Genomic DNA, 16,208 nt, shown 5'->3' on the forward strand with positions numbered 1-16,208 from the left:
ATTTTTGTACAAAATGCATAAAATAATTGGCTTGCCTCAGTATTGCGTGTGAACTCAGAAAAAGTGCAGTTAGAAGGCCAGTGTGAAACATGGTTATTTATAGTCACCTTTTTCAGTCTCTGTGACTCTGACTAAATAAACTGCTGTAAGTCGAGGACTATCTGTATATTTTTAAAAGCTTCCTTCCCCGTCAGGCGCAGTCTTTGCTGAGTCCCCATATAAGGATGGCTACGACCTCTCCATTGGGACCTCGGAGCACGGATCCTCCGTGGATCAAGCCAGCCTACCTGCTTTCAGGTAACAGCAGTGAAGCTTGTGCGTTATGTTTCGTGCTAAAACATGATGAACGGTTGCAGGAACTGGAGTGCCTACTCTAGCGAAGAGGAAGGCCCGGGGCGACTTGGCATTGGAGGAGCTGCCAAAGAGAAGAGGGAGTCAGCCTGGATCCAGCCTAGAAATGAGGAGAAATTTCCTGACACTGAGAACAATAAACGAGCTTCCATGAATCGTGGCTGCTCCATCACTGGAGGTTTGCAAAAACAGACTGGGCAGCCATTTCACTGGAATGGTGTACGGTCTCCTGCCTGAGCAGAGGTTAGACTAGATGACCTTCAAGGCCCCTTCCAACTCTGTCACGCTGTCTGTGCCCTGCAGGAGCTGAGACAGCCTTCCCAAGGACCCTCTTTTCTTTCTCTCTTTCTGGTAGCCACGCTTTAATCGTCTTTGGGGGTGTGCAAGGTCTTGAAGCCGGACTGGAGGCAGATCCTCACCTGGATGTCACCGACCCCAGTACCTTGTTTGACTTGTATTTGAACACCTGTCCGGGGCAAGGAAGTCGCACCATCCGGACGGAGGTAAGCCAGGATTAATGGCAGTGGACGGCCAGTCTCTCTGGGGAGGACCTCCCTCCCCGCAGGGAGTTTACCGATTTGATCTAATTCGGGGGGTTCTGGGAGTTGAAGCCCACGTGCCTTAAAGCACTGCTCTAAAGGGTAGTCCTCAATTTATAGCCCTTGGTAGAAGAACGGTTGCAAATTCTGGCGCCTCTTGTGGCTGTGACGTGAAGACTGCCTATTACTCCGTTTCTGGATCCTTGAGAGATCCTATGGGACATCATTGCAGGAGAAAGCGATGATCCTTTTAACCCAGTGGCTGACTCCAGCTCTTTCCCATGCCTTTGTAGGAAGCCCTCCTGGTCTCTCTCTCGGCACTGAGACCCAAGATGGACGCAGCGGCTAAGGAAGGACGCAGCGGGAGCCAGGTTCCAGATGTGAATCGGCCCCCAGTAGACAAATGAGAAGGAGCAGGAGCAAAGGTGCTTTTCTTACGGACCCGGATAATCCTTTGGTGGGGAACCAATGCATGCACCAATTGGGGCACCTTGGGAGTCAAGTTGGCGGCACCCGTGAATCTCTGAGGCTTAAGACGGACTTGGCAAGGGGTGGACGTCAACTCCCAGAATTCCACAGCTCCTCGAGGGCCCCCTTTGAAAACAGGAGGGGCCACGCCTGCATTTGATCCACGCTGACATTTTTAAAGTTATTTAGAACGATGGAGGGACCTGTGACCGCCTCGTTCAAACCAAACACTGCAGTTGATGCTGAATGAGGAGATGCTGTTTCATCGCCTCTGCTGGCGAAAAAAATAATCTGTTTTTAAAGCATTTACTTGGCAGAAATAAACGGGAGAAGGGGATTGTGTGCCTCCCCCCGAGTCCCTGTTGTAGTCATAAGTTGAGGACCGTGCTTAAGGCAGAATGACAGAGATCAGCAGCTGGTTTTGGAAAACAAACTTTCAAGGCCGTTTGTTTTATTTGCAAAAGAGATGCGAAGGTATCGATTACATCTCCCTGCCCCAAAACGGGACCCTCAACCTGAGTTTGGGCAAGGAACAGCCTCCTGCTTTCCCTGAGATGAGGCCAGCCCCCCCTCCACCTTGCCACCCCCCCCCGGAAAGTTCCCTGGGAACGAAATGTTTTTCTTGGCGTTTACAAAAGAAACGACGTTCTTCTCCCACGTCCGTTCCTTTTCTGCATCTGAAGCTCCTTCTGGTGTTTGCTGATTTAGTCTCACCTGCCCTCTTCTTGCTTGGGTCTCCTCTGAGAACTAAACCTGGAAGCTCCAGCACGAGAAGCCCTTTCGATTGGAGTCCTTTCCCCTACGTCTATTAGACTGCCTGCTGGGTTAGGAAAACACAGGTAGTCCTCCCAATTAACGGCTACAGCTGAGCCCAAAATCTACGTTGCTAAGCGAGGCATTTGTTGAGTTCTGCCCCATTCTGTGACCTTAAGTGAATCACTGCAGTCGTTGGTCACCCGGTCGTTAAGTGATCCTGTGAAACCAGATTTTCACGTGTTACTAAGTTAACTGCAAGGATGGCAAGGAAGGTCGTAAAACGGGGCAGAGTTGACTGAACCTGTCTCGCTTAGCAACGGGCCTTTCAGCTCGCCAGCCGAGGACCGCCTGCATTCAGGGGCGTCATCAGGTGGCGCTCCCGGCAGTGATGGCTTTCAACTTGCTGGTCTTTTTCATGATGTTGGGGACGAAGAGGAGGCCGGACGACCTCTCGATGCTCTCGATGGGGACCAGGAAGCGCTGCAGGGGGGCCTTCTCGTCCACGGGGGCGTTGGGCAGGACGTAGGACTGCAGCTCCACCTCCCCGCTGGGCTTTTCCAGGATCAGCACCTTGAAGAAGTGGGTGGGGACGGCCACCTGATTCCGCCCGATCACTTGGTACTTCACGTACATCTTCCCATCCGGCTCCATCCTGCAGGGAGAACAAAGGGCCCCTATTCAGCCCCCAAAAGCCACCCAGGTTTCTAGTCCTCCCTGCATGAATTTGCATATCAAAGGCCCAATGGGACTGGTTTCCTCAAGAGAAGCCCTGCTCAGTTAACTCTGGGGGTTAAGTATAAAATGCAAAGTAGGTGGGATTTTTTTCCTACAGCCAGAAAACAAAATTTCCTACAAGAATGTTGTATTTTCAATTTCTTCTTTTTTTTCCTTTTGAGATTAAAGATTTTTCAAATTTTCAAACGTTTTTCTGATTAATGATCTTGTTTAGGAGCACCACCACCCCATAGCAGACAACTTTTCAAAAAAGAAATAATACATCCCAAATGCAAATGTTTGCATGACCCAGCCACGCTTTAATGGCATTGGATCAATTTTCTGCCAGGACATTCAGCCAATAAAAGAAACCTGCAGGCTGATTTCGCCAGAGACTTTGCAAAAATACAGAATTTTATTCTGCACCCAAAATTTTTCTGTTCCACAGCAAACAGACACCTTGCCTTAAGATCAGCTTGGATCTTTCAGTCAACCTCATAGTAAAAAATTCAAAATAACCGAACAGTGGCTTTTCCCTTGGATCACGCGACAAGTGGACTTGCTAGAGGATAGAAAGGGGAAACTGAGGAACAGGTACCTGGGTAGGAAAAGCGGGCCGGTGCAGACATAAACATTCTGATGAGTCTTCGTTAAGCTCCGACAATATTTTTCCAAGTTATTCCAGGCGTTTTGATTTAAATGAGGATTCTAGAAAGTTAAAGCCAACAGGTTAGAGAGAAGATAAAATGTTAAAAATTCAAAAGCATACCCTAGTAAATCGAGGGAGGAACTCCTCCCTGACTCCGCCTGGGGTTCGGGAGGGCATCCATCCGTCCCCACCCGCTCCCGGCTTACCTGCGGGGCGATGTTGCTCAGGTAGAAGGTGTCCCCCATGGCTTTCTGGCTCCACTTGTGATTGGCGGCGGCGGCCAGGTGTCCTCGGTCGAAGCCGCTGCCCCGGTAATCCGCGTTGCTGGCGCGGTGATAGGGGTGGACCGAGTCGTCCTCGCGGAAGTCGCAGGCGGCCCGCTCCGAGGAGCCGCGCAGGGCCGCCGCGTCCAGCCGCTCCACCACCCACAAGGCGCTCCGGGCTCGCGGGTCGTAGCACAGCACGTAGGAGTCGCGGCTCCGCAGCTGCGACAGCCCCGGCAGGCCGTACTTGGCCAGCTCGCCGCTCCCGCCCCGGGCCACCTCCAAGGACGCCGCCGCCACCGGCACGACGGGCAGCCGCGTCAGCAGCCTCTCCGCGGGCGCCGAGCCCCGGCTCTGCCCCCCGGCCCAGGCCGCGCCCACGCCCAGCCCCAGGGCCAGCGAGGCCGCCGCGGGCGCCAGGTTGCACCACCAGCGCCGCATCCCCTCCGCAGAGGCGCTCCCGGATGGAACGCGCCGGGATCAAAGGAATGGAACGTTGGAAGAAGAAGGGAAAGTGACTACCGGGAAGCTCCTTAAAGCGGCGATGGCCACGTGCCAGTGGGGCCAGGGGGGTTGGACCTACGATGTGGCAAAATTGGGCAGCGCCGGAAGATCCAGCCGAAAATCCCCTCCCCACCCCGAGGTCAATGATCCTTATGAGCCTACCTCATAAGGCTGTTGTGATAGAAAGCAAGCCAGTAAAAAGTGCCCCCCCCGAATCGGGCATTACCCTTTTAAGAAGCTTCCGCATTGCCCGCACTTTGGCGCCCTCTCTCTGTCCTTGAAGATATTTAAAGTCCGAGGGATTTGGGAAATAGGTCTTAAGGCTAAGCCACCTTTGGTTGCAACCAGCTCCCGCTAATCCGTTTCAGTGTCTCAACCTTGGCGGCTTTAAGATGCCTGGACTTCAACTCCCAGCATTCCCCAGCCAAGGTAGCCATGCATTGAAAGGAACCGAGGTTGAGAGACACTTCCCTATTTGTCTTTTATTAGAGCCATGTTTTGCTTACACAATTTCAAGACCAAAAGATGAGACAATGAAAGTGTCTCAATTGCAAGGAAGACAGTAAAAGCTCCCCCCCCACTTTTGACTTCCTGTGTCCTAAGTACTTTTGTCTCAAATGGCCATTATCACAGTGGGCATCACAGTTTGGCTCTTATTATCAATTAAATTTCACCAATTGTTTGCATTCCTTTAATAGTAAATAAAAACATTCCCACCAAGATCCTTTGCCTATCTCAATTCCAACTTATGCAAAACCCGTCACCAAAAACAATCTTTCGAAATAACTTCCATCATTACAGATCATGGTTTTGTTCCCCAAAACAGAAACGAACAAACAAAAAATACACATCAACAAAAGAAGTTGTAGAGAATCTCCTGTATAAATGAATTCCCTCTCGAGTCAAGATCCGTCTTTCCTCTCACAAGGTATTTCAAGGGCAGATTTTACCTTCTTTTCTCCCATCAATTCTTTTTATATAATTTTGCGTATGACATTGAAACTGGGAAGCAAACTTCAATTAGCCATAAAAATAAAAATAATGTGAGGAGAAAAGGCTATTGAATTCCTTTACCCCCCCCCCATAAGACAAGAGTGGCCACTCAGGTTTTACAAAGGAGATTCTTTATTTAGGAGAAAAAAAGAAAGAAAGAGAGGTCAAAGAATTCAAGACGGTGGGCTGAGCTTCTATTGCGCCTTCCTGGCCGCTATCTGGACCGTTCTGACCATTCCTGCACAAAATCACGGCAAATATCTTGAATCCTGACTTGCTTGCTAACAGATGGTGTTGCCAAATGAATTGAAAAGAAAAACACAAAATACCCTGTTTCGTATTGGCAACTTCTCTCTACTCAATCTTTAAAAAATAAAGAAACAAATATTTCCACTGTTCACAAAAAATAGAATTAAAAAAAATACAGATCAACGAAGAGTTGTAGAGAATTTCCTGTACAAATTATACACTTGTGAACTCACTCTTGAGTCAAGGTTCTTCTTACCTATGACTACGTACTTCTCAATTTTTTTATACCTTATTGTATCTTTTCCCCATCAATTCTTTTTACATAATTTTACATCCGATGCTCAAACCGGGTAGCCAATTTCATTTAGCCAGTAGAAATAAAAAAGCTATTTCGCAAAGTAGTGGAATATGTAAAAATTAAAGAACGAAAGCAAGATTTGGCAGGGGGACAGCAAAATAAAATGACAGCACGCTGAGCTGGTCTGCTCTATTATATCTGCAAAGAAAAACGAAAATAGTTCTCCCTTTGCGTACGGCGCTGCCAAAGAGATTCACAAAGCACTTTCGCATACTGAACTTGGAAGTAACAATCAGCTCAATGATTCTAAGCAGTTTTGTGGGATTGTGTGCATGGGTATGTAAAAATCTTGACATACGGTATATGCTACACCAATATGCAAGAAACTGGAATTATTATGCACAGACACAGACAGAGATATATTTTTGTCCCTTCATTGCAACATGACATTTTAAATATCATAATCTGAACATTTTTTTACATTCAATTCAAGCAACAGAGAACCATTTTTAGGCCACGGAAAAACCAGCTGCTATGTATCACACATCATGTCCAATAGGAGTCTGTCATCAAAATTAAAAAGAAGAAAAAGACAATTATCCAGGAAAATATGGGGGGGGAAATGGTTGGGAGACAGCTGTCATTTCTGTCTTGCAAGAAACCCAATCTGTATTTTGGGAGAAGAGCAATTTTTATTTATTTTTTGCAAGGTTTCTTTTTCTCCCTTCTACTGGAAATGTCAACTGCTAAGCGGCTATTTCATTGTTTGTGCAAGTTTTGCATTTTTGTGACTTTTTCAGTTTGTTCCGCGGAAGGAGGCAGGAAACTTCAGCTACAGGATTTGGCAGTGATCACGCTATATAAAAGCTGTAAGGCTCATTTTCAAGCACTCTTCAAAAGTGCCCAGCATACTCCTTAATACAGTACAAATCTTGCTTTGCTCAGCTACATCATACCTCTAATTTCCACCTTATATTCAAGGTAACAGCATCCCTCAAAAAAACAAAGTAGCTAATTAACAAGTCACACACATCACATTGGATTTAACTAGAGTGAAAGAAAGCCACTTCAATTGTCACAAAGGCCTAATAAGCTTTTGGGAACTCAAACTAATCCAGAATAGCACGTTATTAACACGGTAGAATTCTGAAAACAAGCAAAATTATTTTTTCATTGTTAGAATAATCATTCTGTGCCAATGTTCATTTTGGTGGGGGGGGGATTTCCCAGCAAGCAGAAAATTAGCAGAGCAAGGAGAAGTCTTCAATCCCTAAATTATCAGATATTTTGGCTCACAGGAAACCTTTTATTGGAGGCATTTGTGGGCAAGGATAGGCTTTTACCACTTTTTTTTGGGGGGGAGAAATAATTTATAATTCACTGCAATCACTGAAAGATCACACGCAGTAGGAAAACACAACAGGGTGACAACTGAAACCCTTAAGCTCAGCAAGGAGAATGTTGTTCTGCATTTCAACGTCCCCACCTAGGCAATTCCGTGTTTCAGCAACGGAGGAAATAGGTTCGCTCTAAGGCAGTGGGTAAGAATACATTTCCAGCACTGTTCCAATTTTTTTTTCTTTTACCCTGGCCTCCAAAGAAAGAAGGAAGGAATCTAGCAAAGAAAGCTAAAGATCTTGGTGTCTGAATGGAGAGCTGGGAAGAACTTACCCCAAACTATGATACAGAAGCTGGTTTTGGTGGCCTCTTAGAGAAGAGGTTCCCCCCAAAGGTTGGTTCTTTCCCATCAAGTCAAATTCCAGGTGAGTCCTGCTTCCGGGTCATTTCTGGACCCTTGTAAGAAATGCCCTGTAGCTCATCTCCTTAAGAGTCCCTTGCCAAAAAGATGTGGCAAGGAGTCGTCATTTCTGGTGGCGGAGATTTTGGAGCCTGGCCAACCTAAACGTGACTTCCTCAGGACTTACTTCAGAGCTCCTACACAGAGGAGAGAAGCGGCATGACATCTGCTGAGCCTTTGATTGGGTGAGCTACTTAGAGCCCTGAAGATCCTTGGCTGTCTTCAGAATCAGGTGGACATCAGAGATAGGGTAGTCCTGCGTGGAAAAGGAATAACGCAGGCGCTGAATGAGGGAGAAATTCTTACAAATTGCAGGCCACCCGCTCCTCAAGAGGGGACAACCGCTTACAATGACCCCAAGCCCTGGACACCCTCAGATCTGCAGGTGACCGACCACCAGCATCCTTGTCCCCCTTGACTTTTAGGTAGCCCTTGACTTACAACCGCTCCTTTAACAATCACTCAAAGTTACAAAGTTGTGGCTGAGGCTGTTCTTAGCCAGGAAGAAAAACGTTTGGCCTTCCCCCTTTACCTGCAAAAGCCGCATATTTACAGTGAAATCCCCTTCAAGCAGTTGATCTCGAATGAGCCTGTAGGGAAAAACACGGACTTAGCTTGGATCCACTGGGATCCAGTACGAAAGGGATCGAGCATGGACAATCCAAGAGCAGAAATGAAAAAAAGCCTTTTATTTGATACTTATTTATATCCCACCATTATAAGTGTTTATACGTAAGTCAAGGCAGCAAATACATATGAAATGCTCTTTCTCCCTCCTACTTCCCCTGTGAGATGAGCTGGTCTGAGAGAAGGACTGGCCCAGAATCACCCAGCTGACTTTCATAGCTAAGGCAGGACTAGAACTCACCATCTCCCAGTTTCTGGCCTGGTGCCTTAACCTCTAGCTGGCTGGGGGATTCTGGGAATTGAAGTCCACCCCTCTTAAAGTTGCCCGGGGCTGAGAAACACTGAGATTACAAAAGGGAATTTAGCGGAAGCTACTATGTCCCATAGAAAGCAAGGGTGAGAGACACTTCTCTTGAGGTTTGTGTGTCTCCAAGTTGGCTCCTTTAAAATATGTGGATTACAACTCACATCAACATGGCGCAGCAGACCGGCAGGAGGAAGTCAAAGCGATTGTCGTCAGCAAAGAGGGAGTCCCAGATGCGAATGACGTCGGGCAACAGGAACTCCTGAGAGAGCAGGAGTGTTAGCCAGCGGAAAGCAAAGAACTGGGGCTTGATGTTCTGCTCTTGCTGGAAAGAGAAAATAAAATATTGACACAGTCTAGGGCAGAAAATGTGGGCAAGAGAAAGCAAGCATCAAGGACTTCCTTTTAATAATAATAATAAAATTATATACAGGTCACCCAGTCAGCTTTCATGACTAAGGCAGGACTAGAACTCACCATCTCCTGATGATTGGCCCAGAATCGTCCAGTTGGCTTTCATGCCGAAGGGGGGACTAGAACTCACCGTCTCCTGGCGATTGGCTCTAAGTCACCCAGCTAGCTTTCATGGCTAAGGCGGGACTAGAACTCACAATCTCCCACTTTCTAGCCTGGTGCCTTAAACAGACCAAACTGGGCACTGTCTGGAAATAAAGTTTTCTCACCAATGGCAAGGCAGCTTGTCCTCAGCAAGGATCCATTGACTAGACCCATGCCTCTTAATTTATTCAACCACTTTTATCATCCGAAAGGAAGCTTGTGGTTTTCAATCGGTAGCACTTCCTTCCTCTTCTTCTTGAAGATAAAAAAAAAGATGTTCAACAATGAACCAGATGGGGGCACCACAAAAGTAACCCCTAACGTTCGGGGGTGGTGGGGGAAGGTCCTCTTTGCTTCAGAAGCACTTCTTGGATTCGGGTCCTAACTTAAAGCATAAAATTCCTGCAGGAATTTGAGCTCTCCTGCAAACCCTGGGAAGCGAACCTCACTTGAACATGGGGGAATTCAGTTGGGCTGCAGAATTTCCTGAAATAGGAATAGCTGAATTGTTAATGTTGCCGTTGGTTAAGTATCACACCTAAAATGAGAGCCAGTTTGGTCTAGTGGTCAAGGCTCCAGGCTAGAAAGCAAGAGACTGTGAGTTCTAGTCCTGCCTTAGGCACGGAAACCGGTTGGGTGACTCTGGGCCAATCACCAGGAGATGGTGAGTTCTAGACCTGCCTTAGATGGCCATCTGCTTGAACAGATTCGTGCATCTCCATGAGCCTTGAGCTCCACGAAGTGGGTCTAAGTGGTGGACCTTCCTGGTCTGGTTGACCACGATGGACCTTCCCCTTAGGCTCCCCAAAGGGCCAGACTCAAGCGGCAAACTTCTCACCAGCTTCAGGTAGAGCTCCCCGTCCTTCTCTTTCAGGATGACGTAGACCTTCTCCATCTTGCAGGTGATCCCACACTGGGAGTCATCCAGGCTCTTGATGAAGTTGTCCCTGATCTCGGACATGAGGTTGGTGAAGCAGAAAAAGGTGTCCGCCTCGGCGTGCTCTGTGCATGAAAAGGGACACCGTCAGCTCCGTCCACGGAGCTCAATCAGACGCCAAGGCGGCAGGAACATCCCCGCCCTGTTTACTTTTCCATTCGCTGTTGGGGTCCGTTGCAAAGGTGTAATAAAGGGGCCCCACAATTTCGTTCATCCCTTGGACGTAGGCAATTCCGGGGTTCAGCTTGGCGTAGATGAAGAGGATCCGTTCTACAACTTCCCAATGTGCTTCTGAGCCATCGGGCAGAACTTCGTGTTCATTTAGCACTGGTGCTTTAAGAGGGGAGCTCACCTGCAAGGTCAGAAAAGATGGGGCCACAACATCACCAAAGCACCAGAGGGAAGGACGAGAAACAAGGTTGGAAACTGATCAAGGAGAGAAGCAATCTGGAACTAAGGAGAAAGTTCCTGACAGTGAGGACAGTGAACCAGTGGAACAGCTTTTGCCTCCAGAAATCGTGGGTGCTCCATCCCTGGAGATTTTTAAGAAGAGACTGGACATTCATCTGAGACGATATAGGTTCCCCCTTGAGCAGGGGGCTGGACTAGAAGACCTTCAAGGTCCCTTCCAGCTCTATTCTATTCTATTCTATTCTGTTCTGTTCTGTTCTGTTCTGTTCTGTTCTATTCCTATCCTATCCTATCCTATCCTCAAATCTGTACGCATCCTCTTACATTAGTGACCCCGCTCCGGTTCCGTGCCACCGTCTGCGATTTGAGGGTGGTCTGTTCTACCCGCTTGCGAAGGGTCTCAAATTCGTTCTGGGGGTCGAGGATCAACAGACAGGGATGCTCCGTGGGGCGCTGGAAGAAAGCCATGTCGGGATACAGTCGTCTGTGAGGGAGAAAAGAAACCAAGTTTCTCAAAGTGTGCCTGTCACAACGCCGGAGAAGCTGCTGCAGCTCTGAAGCCATCCCCAAAATGTTCTTCTCTATTGGAGCTGACAGCCATGGTTCAAGGACACCCCAGTTTGGGACAAACAAGTTTATTATAAATCATGGTTTACTGCTGATGAAGCCACCGGGATCCTGCCAATGGAGGGTTATTCCTGAAACAGGGGCTTGAGCAAAGATGAAGGCCGACTCGGCCATCTTGACCTACCGGACATCCTTGTCAATTTGCAGCAGGACTTCGTTGTCCTTGAAGTAGGTGTTCCACTGGCTGTTGGGGTTTGGATTCAGCGGCTTTGAAGAGAGAGGTTTGAAGAGAAGATGCACTCAAAGCCAGGATGAGAGCAGAAACGCAGATTTTATTTATTTTTTATTTATATCCTAACTTTATTATTCTTACAAATAACTCAAGGGGGCGAATATCTCCAACATGTCTTCCTCCTCCAATTTTCCCCAGAACAACAACCCTGTGAGGTGATCCTAAACCGCCAGTTGAAATAACCATAATTAGCTAATAAGTGGTGTTCTTACGTGGTCTTCCAAGGTAACATCCTCCCTGAAGACTCCAAGTTCAGCTTTCGCTATTCCCGGCTGGATAATCATTTCCTTCAAGAACTGGGCATATAATTCCCTTCAAAGAGATTGTGCAGGAGGAGACAATTCAAAAAGAAATTCATATTAGGAACAGGCTTTGCACTCAATTTCCATCGGCACTAGGTTTTTTCAAAAGCAAGCACAGCTGAATATTGTTTAACACGAGACACACAGTCTCCTTGTTTCAAACACACCCAACAAAAAGGAAGGAAGGAAGGAAGGAAGGAAGGAAGGAAGGAAGGAAGGAAGGAAGGAAGGAAGGAAGGAAGGGGGCATGAATTGGTTAGATTCACACAACATGCTACAGTAGGTTAAAATGGTCACTGATCACTCTGTGTTAGCACACTGTGGGAAGTAGCCCACCCCTCTGAGCCAGAACACTAGGATACAATATGGAATGCGTTTATCACACCCACATTTCAGAAGTTGTAGGAAGCTCCATTCCTAACTTTAGCGTAAAATCAAATCTACAGCCTTGGACTTATCAAACCTGAAATTATTTCAGTGTATATATTGGACATATCTCTTCCCTCAGACTCCTTGAAAGATTTCCAGAGACCTTTTTTTTTCTTTTTTGGCAAATACAACAAAGTCCGGTTGCCTTAAAGTGATTTTCCAGGGAACATACAAAAATACACCGATAATTATGCAGATCCATGCATTATTAAGGCGCATGACCAATTTGCGATTTGATCTCTGCTTTTAAAGCACTACACTGCAACTGCTTTTCATTGATTTCTGTTGGAAAAGGCCATTGCTGGCTACTCAGAAGCAGCATCTACAAATCTGGTCAGGAAGAATACTTAGGGACACAACCCCAGTTTTAAATTTTGGATGTAATTTCTTTAGCCAATCAAGATGGAGAAAACACCGATGGTTCAACACACCTTTGCTTTTTCAATTGGGAATTCCAAGCACACCTTTCCACAGGAAGGTAGTTTAAGAGGATCTGCAAAAGGCAAACGGGGAAAAGGATTTGAATTAGGGGAAAAAATGTATTCTGAGCTCCTCAATTTGCTAACCAGACTTTCCCAACCTGACTGTCAACCCTTCTTTATTTAATAGATAGTCCTCGAGTTGCAATCATTCCTTTAGTGACCAAAATTACAAAGGCACCGGAAAAGTAATTTATGATTGTTTTTCACACTAACGACCGTTGCAGCATCCCCAGAGGCACCTCATCAACAGCTCAGATGCTTGGCAACTGGCTTATGACAGTTCCAGCATCCCAGGGTCACGGGCTCCCATTTTGTGGTCAGGCAAAATCACAGGGGAAGCCAGATTTGCTTAACAACCATGTTACTAACTTAACAATGGCAGTGATTCACTTAGCAACCGTGGCTAGAAATGTCATAAAATGGGGCAAAACAACAAGTGTCTCGCTTAGCAGCAGAAATTTCCCAAATAGTCCCTAAACAAATGGCTGCAAATCAAGAACTGCCTGTACAATGAAAGACACTGAAATACAGCAATGCCAAAGGGGACAAAGCGAGGAGGCCCTTACCTTCCAACAGAGACAGCGCAAGCCGCCTTCAAAGGGAATTCCTGTGAAACGGAAGAGTCGGGCGATTAAACGGAGCCCCTTCCGACACGGCAGAAGGATTAAGGGGCGAGATGAACCTTTCATCGGCAGTTGCTGAGGAAGGTTCAGAAGCACGCAAAATTATCCACAGCGTGGATGAAGTGGACAATTAGACACTGTTCTCCGCTGCTCAAAACACGAGAATCGGAGGCCGCCCAGTGGAAGGAAACCTTGGAAGAAGCAGGACAGGCCAAAGAACGCCGATTTTTCACGCAACGCATAGTTCAGCTTTGGGATTGGCTACCTCGACATGAGGTGCTAGAGCAATTTATGGAGAGCTGGGATGAAGAGCAGCGAGGCCACCTCTGAAGGCCACCTGCTAGGTGGGCAGGTGGTGACCACGGTGAGGACAGATGGCTATACTAGACGGGACAGGTACATAATCCAGCAAGGTCCTCCCCCTTCTCCTCCTCCTCCCCCTCTTTCTCCCCCATCATTATCCTCCTCCTCCTTTCCATCATCTGCTGGGAGACAGCTGAGCTTCCGTGGGCAGTCAGTGGGCCACTGTGAGAACAGATGGCCGGACTGCATGGTCCAGAGGTCCAACCCAGCAGAGCCTGGTTCATGTTCTCAAATCCATTTCCGCTCCTTCTGGTATTCTCCGATGCGTCTTTATGCACACAACGATGTAATGCGAAGCACAGATTTAGAAGCAGGATGACTTTAAAGAGATTCATCACCGGATACAGTTTTTAACCTAGATTCTCACAATCCAGTCTAATACCAATGTCCATCACACTACACCATCATTCTCTTACTTTGGCCTAAGATGCATTTCTACATCAGAAAAAGGAAGGAGAATGGATTTGATGCACAGGGCTTTTTTAAGGTTGCAAGAACATTTTCTGTTAAATATTTATAGAAGTGGTGACTTAGTGACCTTTGGCCCTTGAACATCGGTTGGCAGAGGACTGTCAAGCCCTATTTTGGAATTTCATGGCAAAAAGGTGGGGGAAAAATATTTTAATATAGGAACTTGAGTTTGGGGGGAGACTAATAAATTGCAGTGGATTGAATTAATCAATGGAATGGTTTGCCTCCAGAAGTTGCTCCATCACTGGAGGATTTTTAAGGACTTTAAGAAGAAACTGGACAGACATTTGACTGGACTACTATAGGGTTCCTGCCTTGAGCAGGGGGTTGGACTAGAAGACCTCCAGGGTCCCTTCCAGTCCTATGATTTTATGTAACTTTTCTCAGTGGAAACTGATATCTCTTAACCAGCTTTCTGTGCAAATTTTGCAAGACTGAGCTTACCATTGAAACAAAATTTCCGCAGCTTTTGCAGCACAATGTTGGGCTCATTCAGAATGTCTTCAAATTCTGCAATTCTGCAGGAAACACAACCCAGACAAAGCTGTTAGCACACCACACACACACACACACACACACAGAGACCGAAACCCGTAAAAGATTCTGTGTTGCCTAAAGCAACATGGGACCTGTAGGCTGGTGAAACATTATGAGGCAGAGCATTTTGCTGGGGTTTTAGTTAAATGCATATAAAGTTTCTTTCAGGCCCCATTCAGGATGGGATAAAGCCCAGAAGCCACAAACACAACAATGTGCAACATTATTTGTATTTCCCCCCCCCCCCCCACACACACTCAGGCCACATGGAAGCTAACTGAAAAACCACAGCATTCTGATAAGGGCTTTTATCTGAGCTTAAACCAAGTTTAAGTGCAAAACAGAGTCCAAAGTTGGCATCAGCAACAGCTGCAACAATTCCAATGTCTCCCCAGATCTGCACAGGTAGTCCTCAACATAAGAACGCAATTGAGCCCAAAATTTCTGCTGCTAAGCAAGACAATTCTTGTGCTAAAAATTCAGTTTTCTACAGTAAAAATGGATGCACCTTTCCTTCAGTTGACTATGGATTTTGTTCCGTAAACTGGAGATGTTTCATTAACGTTCATTAATAAGAATCCATATAAAAGCCTCTTTTATTCCAGATTACTTTTGTTCAAGAGGGGAAAATCCAGGGTCAGTAACTTCCACAGCTAGCAAGCCAGTTCCCCCCCTCCCCGCCCCCAGCCAGAAACAGGGAAATTTGGAAAGGAAACAATCCTGATCTTGTTTATGTTAGGACTATTTTGTGTGTGTGTGTGTGTGTGTGTGTGTGTGTGTGTGTGTGTGTGTGTGTGTGTGTTTTAAAACAATCAGCAAAGAGCTGGAGCGTGCCCAGCACCCCATTCAAAGTCCTACCAGTTAGTTCTACAACTGTAGTAAATTCAGAAGTAGCAAAGATTTAATTTCGGAAAAATGGGGCATACAGTAGTAGCGAACGGCCTTTGGGGACCTGAAAAAGCCTCCTTTTCCCCCCCGTTGTTTCATTGTTGCTTTTAGTTGGGCAAAGAAGCAGAAAAGGGAAGAACGACGCAAGGATGGGGCAAAGAACAAAAGCAAGCCGAGCCGGTCGATGGAGCCGCTTCTCAACAGCCTTCGCACGCACACAAACACGCAACACCCAGGGAAGTGTCCAGGCGCCTTTACAGACTCGCGCCCGGTGCTCCAAGCCAGAAAGAAACCGTCGCCCTCGGCAAGGGGAAAAGCGGCTCCGCTCCAGAGGAAGGGAAGCCGCCCAGGGAACGCGGGTCGCCCGGAGTCGTCGGCATCTGCCCCAAAGGCGTCTTTCGCTCCCGGGTCACAAAGCCCCCTTCCCTTCACACACACACGCCCAGCCCCAAATGGGAACGGGGGGCGATGCAACCCCCGGGAACTTTTGCAAGGCTCGCGCGGGGAAAAGGCGGGCCGGGGGGGTCCCCTTTGGCGCCCCCTCCGGGGCTGCTTACCTGCTCCGGTGCAGGCGCGACATGGTGCGGGGACCGGCCCGGAGCCTCCCGCCGCTTCTCCCGGGCGCTCCGGCGCGCCGCCGGGAGACTAAATGGCGGAGGCGGAGGCGGAGCTCAGCTGCCCGCCGGCCCGGCTTGCGGCTCGCCCTGCCTCCCCTCCTTCCCCGCCCTCCCTCCTCCCTGGCCGGCGGCCGGGACTCCAGAGCCCATGGGCCACCACTGACCTGTGGGCAGCCTACGCTCCACTGTCTGGGGGCGCGGAGGGGGAGTCTGGCCTC

At 47.7% G+C, this 16,208-nt stretch overlaps 3 protein-coding genes across 5 annotated transcripts in view; 1 reads left to right on the forward strand and 2 right to left on the reverse strand.

The window, feature by feature from the left end:
- Window positions 1-1,357, forward strand: part of LOC310647798 (putative methyltransferase C9orf114) — a gene marked incomplete at its 5' end in the record, with an annotated part of 5,761 nt that extends 4,404 nt beyond the window's left edge. For both annotated transcript variants that reach the window (XM_083375320.1, XM_083375319.1), the window contains 3 exons: window positions 195-297; window positions 707-854; window positions 1,184-1,357. In XM_083375320.1, the coding sequence (XP_083231446.1) occupies window positions 195-297; window positions 707-854; window positions 1,184-1,297 (365 nt within the window). In that variant the 3' untranslated portion in view covers window positions 1,298-1,357. The remainder of the gene's footprint in view (window positions 1-194; window positions 298-706; window positions 855-1,183) is intronic.
- Window positions 1-16,001, reverse strand: part of TBC1D13 (TBC1 domain family member 13) — a 23,489-nt gene extending 7,488 nt beyond the window's left edge. Inside the window, exons 1-13 of one of the 2 annotated variants that reach the window (XM_083375321.1) lie at window positions 15,931-16,001; window positions 14,393-14,466; window positions 13,058-13,098; window positions 12,441-12,502; window positions 11,491-11,590; window positions 11,171-11,253; window positions 10,744-10,903; window positions 10,159-10,360; window positions 9,910-10,073; window positions 8,678-8,838; window positions 8,115-8,172; window positions 7,456-7,838; window positions 3,426-3,536 (exon numbers count right to left, since the gene is read on the reverse strand). In XM_083375321.1, the coding sequence (XP_083231447.1) occupies window positions 7,773-7,838; window positions 8,115-8,172; window positions 8,678-8,838; window positions 9,910-10,073; window positions 10,159-10,360; window positions 10,744-10,903; window positions 11,171-11,253; window positions 11,491-11,590; window positions 12,441-12,502; window positions 13,058-13,098; window positions 14,393-14,466; window positions 15,931-15,953 (1,194 nt within the window). In that variant the 5' untranslated portion in view covers window positions 15,954-16,001 and the 3' untranslated portion in view covers window positions 3,426-3,536; window positions 7,456-7,772. Of the gene's footprint in view, window positions 1-3,425; window positions 3,537-7,455; window positions 7,839-8,114; window positions 8,173-8,677; window positions 8,839-9,909; window positions 10,074-10,158; window positions 10,361-10,743; window positions 10,904-11,170; window positions 11,254-11,490; window positions 11,591-12,440; window positions 12,503-13,057; window positions 13,099-14,392; window positions 14,467-15,930 lie in introns of those variants that run through there. The other variant, XM_083375322.1, reaches the window with a different exon arrangement.
- Window positions 2,477-7,422, reverse strand: ENDOG (endonuclease G). The gene is made up of 3 exons (XM_083375323.1): window positions 3,684-7,422; window positions 3,427-3,536; window positions 2,477-2,766 (listed from the first exon to the last, which is right to left on the reverse strand). The coding sequence occupies exons 1-3, from the start codon at window positions 4,179-4,181 to the stop codon at window positions 2,481-2,483; spliced, it is 894 nt and encodes a 297-aa protein (XP_083231449.1). The 5' UTR covers window positions 4,182-7,422; the 3' UTR covers window positions 2,477-2,480.
- Window positions 16,002-16,208: the final 207 nt, after the last annotated feature.

The sequence above is a fragment of the Vipera ursinii genome (genome assembly GCF_947247035.1).
Source record: "Vipera ursinii genome assembly, chromosome: 16".
Taxonomy (NCBI): Eukaryota; Metazoa; Chordata; class Lepidosauria; order Squamata; family Viperidae; genus Vipera; species Vipera ursinii.

Coding starts and splice junctions, on each gene's coding strand:
- ENDOG (XM_083375323.1), bottom strand. CDS start 4,181: ATGCGGCGCTGGTGGTGCAACCTGGCGCCCGCGGCGGCCTCGCTGGCC. Junction 3,537..3,683: donor TGAGCAACATCGCCCCGCAG/GTAAGCCGGGAG, acceptor TTAACTTTCTAG/AATCCTCATTTAAATCAAAA. Junction 2,767..3,426: donor GGCCCGCTTTTCCTACCCAG/GTACCTGTTCCT, acceptor TTCTCCCTGCAG/GATGGAGCCGGATGGGAAGA.